The sequence below is a fragment of the Neomonachus schauinslandi genome, chromosome 2 (genome assembly GCF_002201575.2).
Source record: "Neomonachus schauinslandi chromosome 2, ASM220157v2, whole genome shotgun sequence".
In the NCBI taxonomy this organism is placed as follows: domain Eukaryota; kingdom Metazoa; phylum Chordata; class Mammalia; order Carnivora; family Phocidae; genus Neomonachus; species Neomonachus schauinslandi.
The window spans coordinates 164,030,302-164,052,154 of NC_058404.1; the positions used below are offsets into that span (position 1 = coordinate 164,030,302).

Sequence of the window (21,853 nt, forward strand, 5' to 3'; positions counted from 1 at the left end):
ATAATTTTATAATACTTTATAGTTTTGGGAGTGATTTTATGTGTATTTTGTTTAATATCCTGAATTATATATTTATATTATGGTAGAGCAAGTTTTTGTAAGTACTTGGTTTATTTAGATGATTTTAGAAAGTACAGAATTAGCCAAATGTCCTGTTTATTTAACTTTTCTCTTTGGTGACTTAAATTTTGATTTGAACAATTTTCTTGCCAGGATCGCTGATGCTGTTAGTCTACTTTTATTGGAGACTCAGTTCCTCTATTGAGGAATCTTTATTATACTAAAAGCATGTAGGTTTATTTCTCTTACACTAAAGTGACTCAGATTATTGCTTTTTTGGTGTTGTATGCTTGTGGGTAGTTTTTCAGGCTTTCATTTTGCTGTCACCTGTTATTTCTTGGATATTCTTATAGTAACCTTTTGCCGCAGCATAACATAGTGTGACAAGGGCTCACTTTGCAGTCAGACTGAAGTTACTTAATTGTTCTTGTCTCAGTTTTCTCATTTTCTCTGTAAAGTGAAGATAAAAATAGCTCATTTAATCCCATTGAAATGAAGAACGTACGGTGCCTAGCAAATAAATGCTCAATAATTGCTTACAGAAAATTATGGTTTAGTGGTATTTTCTAAGAAGTTCATGCTACCTTTTTAAGTAGAAATAATGAATATAATTTAATGAAACAAGGTGATTATTGTGTAATGACCTCAGGATCATTTCATCCAACAAGTTTTCAGTGAGAATATGCTATGTATCAACACACACATTTATATTTAGGCTAAACGGCTCTGCTGAGCTTTGACTTTGCAGATTCTTTCACTTTGCTTTTAGGTATGCTTTCCCTTGTTACTTAACATTTTGCTGCTCTTGCCCATGGCTCTGCCCCCACCAAAGTTGTTAAGGACCGTAACAGCAATGAAAGGAAGTATGTTCTCAGAGAGGGCTGATGTACTGTTTTTGAGTTAAGGACATAAGATTTAATGCATGGACTCTCTGACCTTTTGGCTGCAATTCTCACTAACTGTGGTACTATTAGTGGGTTTGTGTTATTTTTGGATGTTGCTTAACATGAAGTTTTCAATTTTTAAATTTCAAGATGGAGATATGTGTGAATTAGAGCGAACAAGACAGTATGTCCATGAAGCTTTCCAAGCAGGGGCTATGACGTGCTTGATTTGTATTGCTTCGGTGAAGAGAAACCAAGCAGTAAGTTCTTCCCTTTATATTAATGCATCTCCCCAAAATATCTTATTTTGCATTTGTTATATGTAACCATTTATTCTTTTATTTTTGTTCAAAAATGTTTCATTTGAGAATTTTATTTATGAATTGATCTTCATTTTGTAAATCTGTAATTTGAAAAAATTACTTCTAAATGAGCAGCCAGTATTTTTAGCACTGTTAATATAAGTGAAGCAAATTATCTTCAGTTTTAATACACATGTCAATTTGATAAAGCATAGCATCTGCACTTTAGAGATTCCCACAATACTGAAATGTTAGAATACACTATATTTCACTACTTTCAACAGGTTTTAAAAAAGGGAGAGTTCCTGCCTTAAAGGAAGTAGAACCTAGCCGTGATACTCAGCAGTTTATTAGAGAGCTTCTCTTGTGTTTCTTGTGTTGAAGACACTGTGGAAAATGGCTAGGGTCACTGGGGAGAGATGGATTCAGATATAACTCATGTACTTGGAGGTGCTATGGTCTAATGGTGAAGTTATCCATATGTAAATTTAAAAGGGCATTAAAGAAGCAATTAAGGGGAAGTAAGGACTGAGTATGGTAGACTCAGTGTTTAGACTCAGATTAACCTGCTATTATAGCAGCATTGCCTAGACAAAATCAGGCCAGATGAATTGAGTTGGTCGTGTGGAGTGAATCAGAAATTTAACATACATTGGATAGGATAGATGTGGATGCATGTGCCTTTGGTGTCTAGAGTCACATCTGGTTGGCTTACTCTGATTTCCACTGCAGCGGATGAATAATCTCGCTGCATGTGGTTATATTCCCACCTTAAACACTTGCTGTGTGTGTAGATTTATTTTTTTTTTGTTAACCTTAATGCTTTCTCCTTGGGATTACTCAGCTAGTACATAGGCATCATGCACAAGCACCGGGGAGTTAATGTCCTTTGGGGCAACTTTCTTCCACATGGAATTAATTGGCGGATGAGTGTCCCAGCCTTCTCTCTGGTAGGAGTTGGGGCCGGGGTAGTCTGAGATGTGTTTTACATGGTTCTTCAGAGGGTCCATAACAGGACTGAACTTTGGCCCTTAGCAATAATCAGCTCAACAATATACCATTTATTGGCATTTCCTCTTCCCTACCTTATCCCCTCAATGTTGCATCCCAGTTCTTTTCTCAGGCACTGCTTTGGGGGTAACAAACTAAGAAGTTGCCTTCTTTTTTTGAATGCTTCTGCCAGCTTATGCATTGTGCTACATGTGTGATTTTATTGAACAGCTGTAATATGTTATAATGGAAGGAGAACTGATTTTTGTCATTGAAATGTTGGCAGGTTTTAAAAATTAATTTACTATTATTAAGTTTAAAAAATATATATTTTTTGCTCATTTAATTTTTAGAATTTAGCATTAAGTGCTAGACTAATAGATTTTATGTAACAAAAGGGCTATGTACAGATATATGTACATAATATATTTCAGGATTCCTTTGTAGCATTATTTATAATTGGAAATAACCTAGATGTCCAAAAAGAAATTGGATATGTAAATCTACATGATATACAGCTATAAATATCGTGTATGAACATATTTAATAATGGCAAGTGCTTATAGTATGTTAAAGAAAAGACCATGAAGTTATATATCAATTAGTACAGCATGACCTTATTTTTAAACAGTGTGAAATATCTACCAAAACAATTGGAGATCATTCAGAATGTTATTGGTTATTTCTAGCTAGATGACTCTGGGTAATTAATATTTTTATTTAAAATGTTCTAAACTTAAATAAATTTTTATGAAGAACATTTCTTCTGTTAGACTGGAAGGAAAAATTTTTTTCTTTAGTCCTTAGGTAGCTCTTCAAAATAATTTAGTGTGATGCTCACTTTAAAGTATTAGTCATTGGATACATGTTAATTTCTGATACCTTTGTCTTAGGTTTGGAGCTGTTCAGGATGTTTCTGTATATTTCACATGCCCTGTATCCAGAAGTGGGCTAAAGATAGCCAGTTTCTGGTATCTTCTCCTTTGACGGATGACGATTTTGGAAAGAGAGATTATCCTTGGCCATGGTAACTTTCTGCTAATTTAGTTGGAATAGTAAGTTGTAAAATAAATGAAAATTGTAGGTCCTAAGTTGCCGTATTGGCAGTTTCAGTATCCATTTTGGGCCTTCAGTTAGTTTGGTTTGTGGAGTTATAGTACTTTGGTAATGGCTTCTGTTTTTTTCCGGTTTGTATAACTACTTGTTACTTTCAAAATCCAATAAATCATTCAGACTTTACTTTTTCTTCTGCAAAACACCTCCTTAATTATCTTTTTTAAAGAACTTCCATTTCTTTAAAATTCTGTATGACTAGAATCCTTCATAATTCTGGTACTTCTCTTCTGGAGTTACTGTTAGTGTACATTAGTATCACATTGTACAAGACTGCCATCTAATGTATTTTGATCATAGGCTTCCTGATTTTATCTTTGAAATCTCTCAAACTGCAGGTATATATTATTCAACCTTACCACTTTTTCCACATTAATTTCATTAGTATGGCTTATTATCGATGAATATTTGATTATGAACGTGTTATATTTCTAGAAAGAGTTGGGGAGTAGAAAATTTATATCTCTGCTAAATAAAGATAATAAAAAATTTATCCATACGGGCAGCTCAGAGGGTAGATTTACCGTCAAGGTAATGAAGCATAAACTTCAGGGGTTCTGGGCGCCTGGGTGGCTCAGTTGGTTAAGTGTCTGCCTTCGGCTCAGGTCATGACCCCAGGGTCCTGGGATCAAGCTCTGCATCAGGCTCCCTGCTCGGCGGGAAGCCTGCTTCTCCCTCTCCCACTCCCCTGTGTTCCCTCTCTCGCTGTTTCTCTCTGTCAAATAAATAAATAAAATCTTAAAACAAAACAAAACAAAAACTTGAGGGGTTCTGTGTTCATATAAATATTCACTTTTGTAACTAATTTTAGATTCTTAACAGAGGCCCCTAAATTGTATAAGATTCAGACCTCAGAAAACCTGGATCCATATCAGACCTCCCCTTATTACCACAAATACTGATACATTTGTAAAATTTTGGTGGTGTAGTGGTTTTTTTAAAGTAGGCTCCACGCTGAACTGACTGAGCCACTTAGGCGCCCCTGTGGTAGTGTAGTTTTTCAAAAACATTTTAGATATACTAGTTACTTGGAGAAATAATTCTCAGCATTCTGTGAGGGTTTTTATTCCCATGTTAATGGGATATTGAAATTGATGAAACGATATGTTCAGGCTTCTCTTACTCTTAAGTAGTGAAGCCAGGATTTGAAACCTAGGATTTCTAACTTCTAAATTCAGTGCTTTTTCTATTCTTCTGAGTTGTCTCTTATAATACTATTTTTAGAGATATTATTTGTTTTGTTTGCATTGAATATTAGCTTCTCTGAAACAGTTTAAAATTTCAGAGTCTATATTTGTTTTGCTACTGTATATTTATTTGTGGGAGGATGTCAGTGTTCAATAGGTACAAAATTAAACTAGATATTCAGACTTAATTTTAGAGATCTAAACCTTATGCATACTTTTTATCACCCTTGCTCATCTCATTCTATTTTAAGTGGTCATTTTGCCACAGTGCTGGGAAGTACCAGTTAAAAGGGGAATGAACTTCTACTCTTGACTTAAATCTGAGGAACAAAAAATTGAATCAGCTGTGTAGTAGTAACTTTTGCATTCTTTTTTTTTTTTTAAAGATTTTATTTATTTGACAGAGAGAGACACAGTGAGAAAGGGAACACAAGAAGGGGAGTGGGAGAGGGAGAAGCAGGCTTCCTGCTGAGCAGGGAGCCCGATGCGGGGCTCGATCCCAGGACCCTGGGATTATGACCTGAGCCGAAGGCAGACGCTTAACAACTGAGCCACCCAGGTGCCCTGTAACTTTTGCATTCTATATTTTATTTTTTTAAGAAAATCAGTGACTGTTTTGGATTTGTTTAATTCTCATCAGGATGGAGCTAGAACTTGATACAAATATTAGTAGTTTTAAATTAGTTGTTTTGTTCTCCTAGAACAATTTAGCCTCACTGTTGATGGGCACTATTAGGGTGTTGCGAGTTACTTTTTAGACCCCCGTATCTAGGCTAATTTAAAGTACACATCCCCCTCCACGTTAGTTTAGAGGAATGTAGACATTTTTCTCTTATAGCTCTTCCAACAAAGTATTAGTTATTTATTCTAGATGAGACATGGTATTTTGTCTTTGATTTTTGATTACAAAAACAAGTATCTTTGGTTATTCTGAATATTTATGTGGCATTTATTTGGAAACAGAACATGGTCTCACGGGCGCCTGGGTGACTCAGTCAGCAGGGAGTCTGCTTCTCCCTCTGCCCCTCACCCCACTCGTGTTCTCTCTCACTCTCTCTGTCTCTCTCTCAAATAAATAAATAAAATCTTAAAAAAAAAGGACATGGTCGCAGGACAATGAAAATATAAATGATACAAAAGAAAGTGATGACGTGAGACTTTTTCCAGTATAGTATACTAACTATACTCATTTGTCTGGGGAATAGTAAGGGTTAGAATATCTTTTTAGAATGAAGCAATCTATGATCTACAAGTGAATTTGATAGGGATGAAGGTTGACACTGTTTTATTTTAACCGTGCTAGCTAAAAATCTTTCTGCTGTAGCAGAGAAAATGGAACAATATTTGAACTTTTCTTTGATTTAAGCACATTTGTTATGTATCTATTTTGTATTAGATATTGAGAAATTATTTATTTTCCCCCTCAATTCTAAATTGTAGACATGTCTCTTGCTACTGTATTGCCTATCTATAATCTGGTTTCTGTCTTCTGTTTGCTGTTGCTAATATATTTTACTTATTTGCAGGTCACCCAACCAAACTTTTAAAACATTGAGCTTTATAAAAATTGGAATGAGTACCTCAAGAATAAAGTTCATCTGCTTAGTAGAAAGCTAATATTGCTTTCTTTTTGTAGCTTCATTCTAACTTTGCTTAATACAGTAGCAACTAGCCACATGTGGTTATTTAAATTTTGAAAAATTGTAATAAATTCTGTTTCTTCCTCAGTTGTATGTATTAGCTACATTTTAAGTGCTCACTGGTCATATGTGGTTAATGGCTACTGATCTGGACATGGTAGGTATAGAACGGTTCCTTCATCTCAAATTATATTGGACAGAGCCGTTCTAGATGGTTGAAATTGATTTTTGTGAAATCTTGTTTCTTATTAGCATAAAGGTGGAGCAGAGGGTGCATTAATATAGAATTAATTGAGTGTACTCTACTCCTAAGTATGTTTATATTCCTGTTTCTCTTGTCCCTTTTAAAAATGAAATTAATTTCAGTAATTTCATTCTTTTTTGTAGTCCAAAATGTAGGTTTGAATACAAACGATCTGACACACCTAGTAGGTACTATTGCTATTGTGGAAAAGTAGAAGATCCACCTCTAGATCCATGGCTTGTACCTCATTCATGTGGCCAAGTATGTGAGAGAGAATTTAAACCTCCTTGTGGCCATAAGTGTTTACTCCTCTGTCATCCAGGTGAGTTAAATATTACATTTCTAATTATTTGTGGGTGGTTATTTCTTATGTTGAGGCAGAAAAAAAAACTGTCAAAGTTTAATTCAGAACTTAAGTTCACATAAGAAGATACTAGAAGGGAATGTCTTTTAAAGTATCAGTAAAGAAAGCTTTACAAATTACTGATAGGTGTGGAATTGAAAGTTTTAAATTTTGATTGGTGATTTTTTTTCCCTTTCATTGGATTCTAGGTCCCTGCCCTCCTTGTCCAAAGATGGTCACAACTACTTGTTACTGTAAAAAAGCAAAACCTGTACCTCGTAGGTGCAGTGCTAAGGAGTGGGCCTGTCAGCTGCCGTGTGGGCGGAAGTTGCTTTGTGGACAACATAAATGTGAAAATCCTTGTCATGCAGGTACAAATGTCATACCTGTTAGGTGTTCTGACTTTTTAAGTAAAAAAGCAGTCTTTATTGGTTTTGTAATGTTTCTTTGCTAATTTATCATTGCAATTTTAGGAAATTGTCTGCCCTGTCCAAGAGTTAGTAGACAAAAGTGTGTCTGTGGGAAACAAGTAGCTGAAAGGAGCTGTGCGAGTCCACTGTGGCACTGTGACCAAGTGAGTGTATATGCATTTGGAGGGGTGGGTATTAAAGAATACAGAAAACATAAACAATTTGAAATGGGCTAAGGAGGTTTAGCTGGATAAAAGAAGAGGAAGAGCAAAGCAAATGAATTATATTCATGTTTTAGGAAACTATTTTCCAATTTAATGTAATTTTAATTATTGGAGGAAATTTTTTCTTTTCAAATTAATAGCTATTTGTTGAATTTTGGATTCAGTACATATGTACTCTGCTTCTTGCTATCTCTCCTTCCTTGTCTTTCCCTTCTCTTCAACTAACACCACTCTGTTCTTGAGTTAATCCAGTTGAGGAAGTAGGATTTTGTAGATTGTCCTAGAATTAACATGGTTTTAGTATCATTTGGAAATCTTTGGTAGATGGCCATATGAAGCTATATGTACTTTTTTCCCTTTATTTTAAAGGTACATTTTCATTTTTGGTACATAGGAAATGTATGTGTGTATGTTTATATGTATATGTTTGTGTATATGTTTATGTTTATATATGTGATACCTATATAAAATATAAAGCATAATATGAAGAACATAAAGAAGTTGCTTATGATTGAAAAATGGATTAGGTCATGCACAAAGTCTTATTGTTAACTTTTAAGTCTTATGTGCTTATTGCATTTTATTTTAGGTATGTGGAAAAACCCTGCCATGTGGTAATCATACATGTGAGCAAGTTTGCCATGTTGGTGCTTGTGGAGAATGTCCTCGATCTGGGAAAAGGTTCTGTCCATGTCAGAAGTCAAGTAAGACTTTTTTTTTAAACCTTTAATGGAATATGATTATTTCTCATGTTCACTTAGAGTACATTCCTAATTAAATTAGATTTCTGTGGGAGTTCATAATGTAATTTCAGTAAAAATACCAATTTGATATTAGATTTTTTTTTTAACATTTGCTGAAAGGACAATATAGTTTAGTGGGTTAAGAACTCAGACTTTGGAGTCAGGCACATCCTGGTTCAGATTCCACCTTCATGAACCATAGTTTTCTCAAGTAAAATGCAGTAATAATATTTTCTTTATAAGATAAAGAGAATGAAATGAGTGAGAATTAAATGATAAAATCGCATAAAGTATTTGGTGTAGTGTCTGGCAATAAAGGAAACCTCATAATCATAGACTGTCGTCGTTGTATTGTGTATTAGGTTATGGGTGAATTTAATTTGGCTGCTTTGAAATAAGGCACAGAACGTTGCAGTTTGAGTGTACTTCTTTAACTCTGCACCAGTACCAGCACACATATTTATAAGATTATTGCCAACACTTGTCTTAATATGTGTATGTTAAAGGTCAGTTTCATAATGTTCTCAAGTCTACATCTTTTTTTTTTCTAATCCTGTGAGGTTGTTAAGAGCAAATTTTCTTTTTATAATTCTGTTTATTGTAGAAGTCTTCATAGAGGTTTATATGGTCTTACTCTTTTATTTAGGTAAGTATTTCTGAAGTAGTTAGCTCATAAACATATGTGTCTTCAGGATGGTAACTTGTTATGTGTCAAATTCTTTTTAAAAAACAAACCTTTTTATTAGTGATTATTTTCATTAAATTTAGCTCTTTCCAATAACTATGTAGATGCATAAATTCATAGTCTGAAAGGGCTGTCATTCTTTAGGGAGCCAAAAGAACATGGCGTGCTGTTGGTGCTTTATAATAATGTATCTTATTAACTTTGACTTTTTGTCTGCTTTTAGAGTTTTCTTTGCCGTGTACAGAAGATGTACCAACTTGTGGAGATAGTTGTGACAAAGTACTTGAATGTGGAATCCATAGATGTTCACAGCGTTGTCACCGAGGTCCTTGTGAAACATGCAGACAAGTTAGTCATGTCCTGTAATAATTAATTTTAAAAACCACCTGTCATAGTATGTCAGATGGGATTATGCTATAATTGTTTTCTGTTACTTTCTTTTTTTTTTTTTTAAAGATTTTATTTATTTATTTGACAGAGAGACAGTGAAAAAGAGAACACAAGCAGGAGGAGTGAGAGGGAGAAGCAGGCTTCCCGCTGAGCAGGGAGCCTGATGTGGGGCTCGATCCCAGGACCCTGGGATCATGACCTGAGCCGAAGGCAGATGCTTAACGACTGAGCCAGCCAGGCGCCTGTTTTCCATTACTTTCATAAACATCTATGTGATGATCTGTATGAGCTTAGTGACCTAATATTTATGGTAGAGAAGCAGGAGAGTATGCCAACAGTCAAATCTAAAAATTACCCTTTGTTTGATTTTGCTTGGTAAAAGTTTAAACATTGTCATTTTCATAATCTAGCATGGGGTTGTTTGTTTTCAGAAGATATTCAAAGCAATGATAAGTTGGCCTAGTGATGATAGAAAGAAATAAATGCGTGGAAGTGAGATGTTAAATAACGTTATATATGTCATTTTGATTTTGACCATACTACTAAATAATCCAATTCTTTTGTTTTACTGAAACAAGATGTGCAGATGTTATGGTGTAACTAGATGTTATTTTAATGTGTGCAGTTGTTTTACTATTGAATATCCAATTTTTACTAAATTTAATAGTGGGAGTTCTATGAAGTCTTTGTTGGAACAAAGTAAGATACAAACAAATGTCTTAGGAAATTCAGCTTTATTTTTGGGAAAGTCCTTTATATGAAAGACTTTTAAAACTTTCCTTCTTCATTCTTTACTAATTAATAGAGATTGCAATGTGGGAAAAAAATGTCAACAAAAGTTAGTTTTAATAACATTCACTCGATTCTTCCAGGAAGTGGAAAAGCATTGTCGCTGTGGAAAGCATACAAAACGAATGCCATGTCATAAGCCTTATCTGTGTGAGACTAAGTGTGTTAAGATGCGGGACTGTCAGAAGCATCAGTGTAGGAGAAAGGTATGTGTAGTAAGCCTGGGAAACAGATTCAAAAATTGTCTTGAATTTGTACTTTTTGAACCTGTGATAAGTGCCATCATGATTTGTTCTTCAGATGTTAAAGCATGTTCTTTGCTTTCCATATGAAATAGTAATAAATATTCTAGATTAATCTTAATTGTTTATATTAGTGGGAAATCTTACCAAGGTTTTTAAATGACAGGGTCTCTTTTTGGTCCTGGGCATAAACCTTTTAACTTTGTTCTTGGGCTGTTTTCTGTTGCCTGGATTTTAAAACATTATAGTAGTGTTAGAGTGATAGTTCATTTGTTGGTAGAGGCTTAACTTCTAGTGTTCAAATCGTATTTATAGACACTTGGTTCCATTTAAGATGGACTGGAGTATTTTATTGAGTCTGTAGATTTGTAGTTTTTTTGAGTTCCATTTATCATTATGAATTATTCCTCTATTGCTGTTAAGGTTTCCTTATTCTTAAATCTATTGAAATATAGTGATACTGTTTTGTTTAATGTTAATACAGATATCTTTTTCTATTCTTTTAACTTATATTTAAAGTAGATTTCTTATAGACCACATTTAGATATTATTTCATAATATCTTCCACTTTAAATGTTGACAATCTTTGTCATTTAATTTGGGCGTAAATCATTTACATTTAATGTGACCTTTAAGATGGTAGGATTTAAATCTGTCATTTTGCTATTTGTTTTCTATTTGCCCATCTGTTGTTTGTTCCTTTTCCCTCTTTTGTGTTTTCTATTTGATCAAGTATTGTTTTTCAATGATTCATTTTAACTCCTTTATTGGATTCTCACACATTTTATATCCATGTATTTTATAAACCCCAAATACATTGTTTTTACTTTTGCTTTAAATAGACAGATATCTTTTAAAGAGTTTGAAAAAAATAAGAAAAGTAGTCTTATATATTTATCATCAAATTCACTGTTTTTGGTGCTTTTCATCCCTTTACATAGATTTGGGTTTCTATTTTCATTTTCTTTCTGTTGGAAGGACTTCTTTTAATATTTTTTGTAATGCGGGTCATGATGTCTTTCAACTTTAATGACTTCAGCCATTGTGAAAAATATTTCTACAGTAGAATTCTAGTTTGACAACATTTCCCCCATACTTTAAAGATGTTGCTCCATTATTTTTTAGCTTGCATTTTTTTCCCCAAAAAAGTGTATGCTGTGATTGTTATCTTTGTTCCTCTGTACTGTATGTAATGCCTCTTTTTTCTTTGGCTATTTTTAGAGATTTTTCCCTATAACTCTTGGTTTTCAGTAGTTTATTTGTGGTGTTCCTGTGTATAGCTTTCTTCTTGTTTCTTTAGCTTAGTTTTTGTTGAGCTTCTCTGGATCTGTTTATAGTTTTCATCAAATTTGTGAAATTTTCATTCTTTGTTTCTTCAGATATTTTTCACCCATGCATCACCTTCTGAGACTCCAATGATGTGTATGTTATGTTGCTTGAAGTCCCACAGCTCACTGATGCTCCATTTATTATTTAGTCCTTTTAATTTCTGTGTTTTATTTTAGCCTGTGTAGCTTTGTCTTCAGGTCACTGATTTTCTTCTACATTGTCTAATTTGATGTTTATCCCTTCCTGTGTTTTTTTATCTCAGACGTAGTACTTTTTTATCTCTGGGAATTGGAGTTGAGTCTTTTTTATATCTCCCGTGTCTGTCCTTAGCAGGCTCATGCTTTCTTCTGTCTTCTTGAATATGTGGGTGGGCTATACTTTTATAATGCCCATTTTAATGTTTTTGCCTACTGATTCTGTCCTCTATCATTTTTGGGTCTATTGCTATTGATTGATTTTTCTTCTCCTTTTGGATGATATTTTCCTGATTGGTAATTTTTTATTAGTTTCCAGACATTGTGAACTTTACATTTTTGGATGCTGGAGATTTGTTTTGTTTTGTATTTCTTCCTTTTTTTTTTTTTTTTTAAAGATTTTATTCATTTATTTGACAGAGAGAGAGACAGCGAGAGAGGGAACACAGCAGGGGGAGTGGGATAGGGAGAAGCAGGCTTCCCGTTGAGCAGGGAGCCTGATGCGGGGCTCGATCCCAGGACCCTGGGATCATGACCTGAGCCAAAGGCAGACACTTAATGACTGAGCCACCCAGGCGCCCCTTGTTTTGTATTTCTTTAAATATTTTTAAGCTTCATTCTGGGTTGAAGTCAAGTTATTTAGAGATCATTTGGTTCTTTTGAGGCTTGATTTTGTTAGGTGGGATGAGGCCACCCTTTTATCTAGGGCTAATTTGGTGTCATTACTGAGGTAATAATTCTTCTAAGTACTCTACTTAATGCCTGTATATTAGGAGGTTCTTCCAGTCTGTCCATAGGGAACACAAACTATTCCTAGCCTTGAATAATTTCTGGAAATGGTTGTGCCTTCTCCTTCCAGTGGTTCTTCCTCAGGTTTGGGTAGTTTCCTATGTAAAGACCAGTACTCAGCCGAGGACTCAAGGGGTCCTTTCTTGAGTTCTCCAGAACTTTCTCTGTACTGCTACCACTTCTCCACAAATTCTAGCCACATTGACCTGTCTGAACTATGAATTTTTCTGCTCAGCTTGGTGAGACCACCAGACTCTGCTTGTGGTCTTCTTTCCTGGAAACCTCCAGGTCTAAGCAAGTACTATCATAGAACTCACCTTGTTTATTTCTCTTAGAGATTGTTGTCCTGTGCTGCCTGATTGTCTAATGTCTAAAAACTGTTGCTTCATATATTTTGCCTAATATTCTGGTTGTTTAAAAGCGAAGAGTAAATCTGATCATTATTACTCCATCTGGTCAAAACCAGAAATATGTCGAAAGGCATGGACCACATAACTTTCTTTTTTTCTTTTCTCCCATTGTTACTGGCAGAGTGATAGGCACATAGTACTACTTGGTAAATATTTGCCTAACTGAATGAACTATTTTGACTTTTAGTTGCTTTTCAATAGTGTGTATTCTGTTTTGAGCCATTTTTATACACTGAAACTTGTTCTTAAGCTGGTTGCAACTCTAAGTTTCTTTAAGACAGTTGTAGTCTGTATTTTTTCCCCAAAGTTTGGATGTATGAGAGGTCAAGGAAGGAGTTAGGATGGCAAGATGGGCTTTAAGCAGTTGCTGTGTGTTCATGAATGAAATTGGGGGAGGTCTGCACAAATGGATTGGAAGACAGGGAGGTGAGAAAATAAAGTTAGAAGCAATTAGTCTTTCTCTATTTCTCTCTTTTAGTTAGTCTTTGATGCCATGGTTTGAAAATAACTGCCAAACTAATCTATACATTGAACCATACATGGATTTATTTTCATTAAATAATTTAAAAGATAGACTTAATTGTTTGCCTGAATTGACTGTGAGATTTGACCAAATCCATTCCTTTCGTTAATATTGGCCATTTCTGCATAGATAAGTAGGGATGAAATTATCTAATGGGACTGTTTTAAGTTACAGAATGATTAAAGGGCAAGGAAATTTAGCTTGATTTCATTAAATTAGGTCATGGTCTCTTTAAATTTGTAAGTTCTTAATACAGTCTGTCTATTTAGAATAATGTTGATCCTCTTGAATACTTTTATTCTTAGGTTAAAAGAAGTATCTTTTGCTTTTCATGAGTTCTGAGAATAACTAGTAATGACATTCATATTATGTGTGGTTTTCAAATGACCTGTTCTTTATATATTGCTTTCCCTTCAGTGTTGCCCTGGAAACTGTCCACCTTGTGATCAAAACTGTGGACGGACTTTAGGATGTAGAAACCATAAATGTCCATCTGTCTGCCACAGAGGTAAAATTTAACAATAGCTGTAATTTAATGTTTCTATTGATACAGTGCTTTATAGTTGATAAAGAAAGTTTTTACATTCATTATCTTACTCTTAACAACCTTGAGAAGGTAGGGCAGTCACAAGTATCCCCATTTTATGGACAAAGAGATTGAACTGAAGATACTTCAGTGACTTACTCTGAGAAATACCTAGGAAAGCAGTATAGCTAAGATTTGAACCCAGGCCTTCTGAATATAAAGTTTTGTTCTTTCTATAACACCATGTTGTTTCCTTACTTCTTCCTAACCTCCCTTACATAGTTTTTATATTAATTAATATGTTCTTAGGTTTTTCAGTGTTATTTTGAATTTTAGACATTTATATGGAATCAAGTCTAGTAAGGGATTGGATGTATCCTAAGCCGGTGGTTCTCAGCCTCTTTTGGTTTCAGGATCCTCTTACATTCTTTTTGTAACCAATGACCTTTTGTTAATGTTGGTTTTATCTATTGGTATTTATTGTATTTGAAGTTAAAATACAAGGTAATAATGTTTATCATTTTATTTAAAAAAAGCAATAATAAACCCATTACATCTTAATATAGTAACATTTTTTTTGTGAAAAATAACTATTTACTGAATAAATGTAGTGAGAAGAATGGTATTGGTTTACATTTCTGCAAATGTCTTTAATGTCTACTTAATAGAGAATAGGCAAAATTCACATGTGTGCTTCTGCATTCAATTTGTTATTATACCACTTGACCGATGGCATCTGGGAAACTACTCTATGCATGTGAGACCTTTAGACCTCCTGAAAGGGTCTCAGGGTTGCTGAAGTTATTAGACATTAAAAACTGAATTAACGGGGCACTGGGTGGCTCAGTTGGTTAAGCTTCTACCTTCAGCTGAGGTCATGATCTCAGGGTCCTGGGCTGGAGCCTCCTGCATCCTCAGCTCCCTGCTCAGCGGGGAGACTGCTTCTTCCTCTACCCTAGCCCTGCCCTATTCGTGCTCACTGTCTCTCACACGCTCTCTCTCAAATAAATTAAAAAAAAAAAAAATCTTTAAAAAAGAAAACTGAGTTAACTTCACCTGTTTGGAGTAGGTTGATATGAAAAGGAATACTGATTTTATAGGGCAGTGGGAAGGGTATGGACTTTAGGGTAAGAAGTCCTGATTGAAGTCTGGACTCTGCAACTTGGCATTATGACCTGGGACAAACTCTACTGTTTTTATTATCTTCCTTTGGGATTAGGTGGATGCTAGATACCTCCCTTAATCTCTAAATCCTCTCAAAAGTTCAAAAAGTATATTGTGCTACTGTTATTTTGTACAGTAATGAAATAGGCAAAGAGACTATTGGCCGAAGGTCATAGAACTAGTTGCAGGGTCAGATGTGAACTCAAACTTTAATGATCTTTCCATCCTATCACATTGCCTCCCTGTTAGGAAAAGTGGCCGATTGAATTAACCCTGTAGACTTTTTCCTGTGAGTGTTCTCTGATTTGTTGGTGTCTTTAAATTGTGAAAGAATTTTATTTTTTTAAAGTCATATTACATCATTGATTCATTAGATTTTATTAAGACTCAAAATTTAGTCATTAATTCAATTAAAAAAGTATTTTTATGTGTCTACTAAGTACCAGGCACTGGGAATATGTAAGTGAACAGTACTGACAAAGTGCCTGCTCTTATGGAACTTATTTTTTTACTACCCCTCAGTTAGAATGTAAATAAGTAATCAAATTAATATGGAATATTAAGTAGTGACAATTATAGAAAGAAACTCTAGTGTGATCAGGAGAGGACTCTAGAAAGATGACATTTGAGAGGAATCCCAAAAGAAGGGATTACAAGCCATGTGAAAGAGGGTGTGGGATAGTGTTTTGGGCAAGAAAGCAGTAATTGCAAAGGCCTTGAGACAGGAGCATTTGAAAGAATTCACAAAGACTACTGAAGTAAGTGTCCCCCTTGCGAGGGGACAAATGATGGGAGATGAGGTCAAAGAGATGGTGGGATAAAGGATTGCTGGAGAAAGAATACGTATAGGATCTTGTTGACTGTTGTTAAAACACTGGCCTTTAATTAGAAAACCTAACTAGTTGTATTACCATTAAAGAAATTGGATCCAATAGTTTAGAATTCTCTCACCAAGGAAACACCAGGCCTAGTTGATTTTTACACATGATTTTTAACATTTAAGATGTGTGTGTGTATGTATGTAAGTTCAGTCTCTCCATAAACTATTTGAGAGTATATGTAAAAAAGGAACATGTCCCAACTCATTATATCATCTGACAAGGAAAGTAAGAGAAAATTATAGGCCAATCTAACTCATAAACATGTTTGTAAAATATTAAAGTTACTGCTACTCAAATCCAGCTATCTAGTACGATAGTTTTAGCTATCTAAAACCTTAATCTTTCTTAATCAAGTTGGGTTTATTCCAATAATGTAGGATTGGTTTAACTTTAGTAAATCTAATGATGTGATTCACTGCATTAATAGTCTAAGGGAAAAGTGAAACTATTTTAGTAAATGTCTAAAAACAGTTGATGAAATTCAACATTCATATTTGATGTAAACTTAATTAGAAATTGAAGGGCATGTCCTTAACCTGATACAGAGTACCTGCAGAAAGGGTAGAGCAAGCATCATACTCAGTGGAGGAGTGTCAAAACACATCTCACCCTTGTATTGTTTTGAAGCAAGTTCCACAAATCCTTCAGTGTTCATTTCTAAAAGGTGGATTCTTTACCTAAAAATAGTTAAAATATTTCTTAATATCAGCAAATATCTGCTGTTCAAATTATTTTGTGTCATAAATATCTTCATTTTTTAATTTAGTTTGTATGACTGAAAAACCTGGTAAGACTGACATATTGCAATTGGTTGATGTCTCTAAAGTCTATGAATCTGTACTTTCCCTCCTCTGTCTCCTTTTCTTTTCCCTTGTCTCTTATTTGAGAAACGAGGTTGCTTTATTTAGTCGCAGTCTGCATTTTACAGATTGCGTCTCTGTGGTATCCATTTGACATTTTCTCCTGTATTTCGTATAAATTACTAGTGGGATGTAGAGGTTTGATCAGATCCAGGTTCAATTTTTTTTTTTTTTTTTTTTTGGCAGAGCGTTTATTTTTTTAAAAAAGAAGCTTATTAGCCTCTAACAAAATTTACCTTAATGGAAAGTATGTGGAAGATGTGTTGTGCAGCTTTCACCATTTGTTTGATCCACAGTTAACATAAGATACATAGAACCATTATTTCATACCGTTTTCCATCATTCGAGACACCTTCATGATCAAGGTTATACTGTAACTCATAGGAAGAGGATGCAAACTGCATGTTTGCACTGTGAATATGAAAGTTTGACTTAGAGTTCTTTAAGTTCAAGGTCATCTGTTTTTATGGTTCTGGAATTACGGGATAAGTACCCATTTTTGCTGTTGACCCACTGGTCACTGGAGTTGCATTCTGTATGCTGCTTTTTCATTTTAAAACTATCATTGAAGCTACTTTATCTGTCATGTTGTACAGGAATCTGTAACAAATTCTGTTGATCGGTAGGAAGACTTCAAAGAAATTATCCCTTATTTTTCTCAAGATTTAATTTTCAAAAAAGGAAAAGTGATGCTATAGTTTAGAGTGGCAGAAAGGTGTTATGTTTGTTAAGTTCCTGTTTGAATTGCTGAAGGTGAATGAAAATTATTATTGAGTGTGGAAAATGATATGCTGAATGAGAACAGACTTAAAGGTCATTATTAACTTTTAGAATATATGACACCTGGTCATTCTTTTGGAAAGATAAAATAAAATTTGATCATGTGGATAACTTGGCTTGCATTACCATCAAGAAAAGACTTCACTGGATTATACTTAATCAAAACACTGAAGTAAAAATTTGGTAACTTGTACATTAGTACAATACATATCTGTGTTTTTCCCTGTGTTGCTTTTTACTCTCATTTCCTTATTCTGTGTTCATTATTTGAATCAGAATCCTTCTGTTCCTTATAGGAACTATTATAAGAGGCTTTAACTAGGATACTTTTCATCATTAGTCTGTTTCTGATCAGGTTAACTGCTTTTCATTATTTTGCTTGGTCCTGACACATAGGCAGCAGTCTTTTACGATCCTCACTCCTTAGTTGAAGACTTTTATTCCCTTCTTGCTATTTCATTTCTAGTGGGGAACCTTACTTAGTGGGAACAATAGAGTGGGAAGAAAGCCCTGAAGATGATGTCAGAGCCTTGGGGAGAATTTTATAGCCTGTTTAAAAAAGTTTCTTTCATTTTGTTTTTGTGTATTCCTACCAGCCTGTAACAAAAGAAGGTAAAAAACTGAAACCCAAATAACTTTTCCTTTTGAAATGTTTAGAAGAGAAATACTTGGGAATTATAACCTAAAATGAGGGTTTAGAATTAGTCCTTCACAAAGCGTGAGTAATAGTAAGTTGACTGTACTTGTTAATAACCTGATGAGAGAAATTACTCTTATTGGGGAATTTATCTAAAAATAATGTACTTGAATAGAAGTATGTATGAAAATAAGCCAAAAAGATTATTGATAACATTAGATTTTCCAAGACATAAATCTATTTTGCTTGTGTAGTGATGATTAAATGAGTAGTGTGTTAAATGTTATTTAGAATAGAATTTTAGCAAATTTCAAAGAAAATTCTAAAACTTTTTAATTGAATTACCAGTGTGGATATAGAAAAGTATACAGATAACTAGTGTATAGCTTGATGGATTTTTACGAACTGAACATAACCAGGTAACCAAAACTCTGATTAAACAGAAAATTACCAGTATTTCCAAAACCCTCCTTGTATCCTTCATAACCATCATCCTGGTTTCAAACAGTATAGATTAGTTTTTTTTATTGTTATATGTAAGATTAGTTTTTCCTATTTGTTATATGTAAGATTAGTTTTTTCTATTTGTTATATGTAAACGGACTCATATACTACATACTCTTGTATTTGGCTTCCTTTGCTTGATGTTGTGTGTGTGAGGTTCATTCACGTAGTTTCTTTATTCTCATTGTAGAGTATCCAGTTGTGTGAATACCAAATTCATTGATCCTATTATTGATTGTCATTTGAATAGTTAAGGACATTTCTTTTTAAGTTTCAGACCTTTTTTTCAGGCAGTTGTTATCCCTGCCCAGAAACTGTAGACGTGAAGTGCAATTGTGGTAATACAAAGGTGACGGTGCCCTGTGGCCGGGAACGTACCACAAGACCACCCAAGTGCAAAGAGCAATGTAGGTTAGTATGAGGTTCTGCGCAGACTTACACCTGGTGTCTTAGCAAATTTAAATTCATATTGATTTTAAATATTGTTAGTATTTTAAATTTTGCATTAATGTTCTAAAATACTAATATTCACAGTATTCTTGTTCTGTATGGACTCAGAAGATACTTAAATAGATAATTGCACTTTAGGTATAATTGTTCATTAATCAAAAGTAATTTAAAAAATTGTACTTTATGATTTAGTCGACCACCAACTTGCCATCATACAAGTCAAGAAAAACATCGCTGTCACTTTGGCTCTTGTCCTCCATGTCATCAGCCTTGCCAAAAAGTTTTGGAGAAATGTGGTCACTTGTGTCCTGCTCCATGTCATGACCAAGCATTAATAAAGCAAACTGGCAGGGTAAGGGAATATATTATTAAGAGGTAGTGCATTTCTGTGGGTCATATTTTCTTAATTTTACTTAGTCATTCAACAAGCAATGATTAAGTACCTACTGGGTGTTAAGCACTGTGATAGGAGCTGGGGTACAAGGTAAATATGACTTGATCTTTTGTCCTAAGAAGCTCACGGCGTAGAAAAGACGAGAAACCAGTAAACGGATGTTTGCTAATAACATGTGGTAATCATGTTATCATCCTGATACACATGAGTTTGGCAGTCTTCCTTCATATATTGTAGTCCAGGGTTATAGATATCTTCTGGTTTCCTCAAAGATTCATTCACTTAGTGAATATTTATTGAGTCCTTACTATGTGTTAAGCATTCTCCTACCTGCTAGGGACATAACAGTGAACAAATAATGGAGATTACATTCTACTGGTGGAAGTTGGATTTTACAGTGCCGTTTCTCATTCCCCTTTTGGCTAATAAGAAGTAAAGGAAGCTACTTTGTCTTTGTTCTGCCATTTAAAAACTGGAGTCTGCCTTCATTTGTAGCATCAGATGTGTGTGGAGGGGAACATCTGATAGAGTACAGATGGGATAAAATATTTCAGTAAGCACAATTTGTTGGTTACTTGAAAAATTTCAGCCTGCTTGAACAGAGGATATGTGGGACTATTTTCTTAGATTCTTATATTGGCCATATGATTTAATTCCTCTGCCTTTAAATTGTTTTGTATTTTACTTGTAGCACCAGCCTACAGGCCCTTGGGAACAGCCTTTGGAGCCAGAGTTTATTCAGACTGCATTACCGTGTCCTCCATGTCAAGTTCCTATTCCTACGTAAGTATTTTAGAATTTTAACTTAAAAATAATTTTTTTTTACATAGTTCTAAGTTTATCTTAAATTACCTTCTCCCCTTTTTCTGTGTTCAGTTCATCATTTTTTTCAGGCCTAGTCCATAAACCAGTCTCTCTGTCTTCAGCCTAATTCTTTTCTAAGTACATTTTACATACTGCTTGAAAACCTCTAGATATCTTTTTTTGAGTCTTTTCCCCAGCTGGAGTTTAATGTCCTTCTGAATTTCCATAGCAACTCGCACTTAGAATAATTCATCCAAGAGATCATCATCTGTTAGTTTTCCTGATACCCATGCTAGTCTGTGAGCTACTTGAGGACAGAGGAGAGCCAGATTGTAGGTAAGGCATACTTGAAGGAAACATTGAAAATCAAAGAAAGTAGTGTTCTGGAATGTAGTATTCCCAGGTAATGACCTGGACTGGGTTGTAAGGAGTCAAACCCTAGGGTGATATGAATCGTGGAATGGTTCATACTTTGAGTAGAGATTATAGAATATAGGAGTAAAAGAAGCACAGAATTCTGGGAACTAACGTAAAATTAGAAAACAGGTTGTTTTCTACCATTAAGATTCCAAACTGAATATTGGTATGTCTTGCATATCTTTTTAAAGAGACAGTTCTAGGGCCATAGGCTTAAAGATACAGTTATTTCCTTTTAAAAGCTCTCCCATTATGTCCTTCCACATCTTTCCTCTCAGTTTAAGTAGAATGTATATTTTTATATATTGGTTGTGCAGTCAGGTTGGGAGGCAAAGTGTTACTGGGAGCTGTATCTACAACATAGTGATTTTAGTCTGTAGATTAGTCGGGGGGGGAATTCATAGTCACTTAAATTGTTTGTATAAGTGTAGTCAGTTATCTTTGAATTCCTTAGTCTGTCTTACAGGAGGATTATTTAACAGATATTCCCCTCTTATTTCATTCGATTAATTTCCTCAAAATCTTAGGTTGGATTAAATATTTTATGACAGTAGAAAAACTGCCTGGAATTACTAAGTCATGTTTAGTAGAGGTTTAAAGAATTAATTTTATTTATTTAATTTATTTATTTATTTTAAGATTTTATTTATTTATTTGACAGAGAGAGACACAGTGAGAGAGGGAACACAAGCAGGGGGAGTGGGAGAGGGAGAAGCAGGCTACCCGTGGAGCAGGGAGCCCGATGTGGGACTTGATCTCAGGACCCTGGGATCATGACCTGAGCCGAAGGCAGTCGCTTAACCGACTGAGCCACCCAGGCGCCCTAAAGAATTAATTTTAAAAGTCTTTCCTTTGCACTTGACTGGAATGTGCTGCTGAAAGGTTTTTTTGGTTTTTTTATATATATATATATATATATATATATATATATATATATATATATAT

At 34.5% G+C, this 21,853-nt stretch overlaps 1 protein-coding gene across 1 annotated transcript in view; it reads left to right on the top strand.

Moving 5' to 3' along the window:
* Window positions 1–21,853, top strand: part of NFXL1 (nuclear transcription factor, X-box binding like 1) — a 75,626-nt gene that overhangs the window by 13,126 nt on the left and 40,647 nt on the right. The window contains exons 4-15 of the mRNA XM_021701615.2: window positions 1,095–1,204; window positions 3,130–3,263; window positions 6,564–6,742; window positions 6,973–7,134; window positions 7,237–7,337; window positions 7,987–8,101; window positions 9,049–9,173; window positions 10,088–10,210; window positions 13,909–13,999; window positions 19,134–19,254; window positions 19,486–19,645; window positions 20,379–20,470. Of these exons, the coding sequence (XP_021557290.1) occupies window positions 1,095–1,204; window positions 3,130–3,263; window positions 6,564–6,742; window positions 6,973–7,134; window positions 7,237–7,337; window positions 7,987–8,101; window positions 9,049–9,173; window positions 10,088–10,210; window positions 13,909–13,999; window positions 19,134–19,254; window positions 19,486–19,645; window positions 20,379–20,470 (1,513 nt within the window). The remainder of the gene's footprint in view (window positions 1–1,094; window positions 1,205–3,129; window positions 3,264–6,563; window positions 6,743–6,972; window positions 7,135–7,236; window positions 7,338–7,986; window positions 8,102–9,048; window positions 9,174–10,087; window positions 10,211–13,908; window positions 14,000–19,133; window positions 19,255–19,485; window positions 19,646–20,378; window positions 20,471–21,853) is intronic.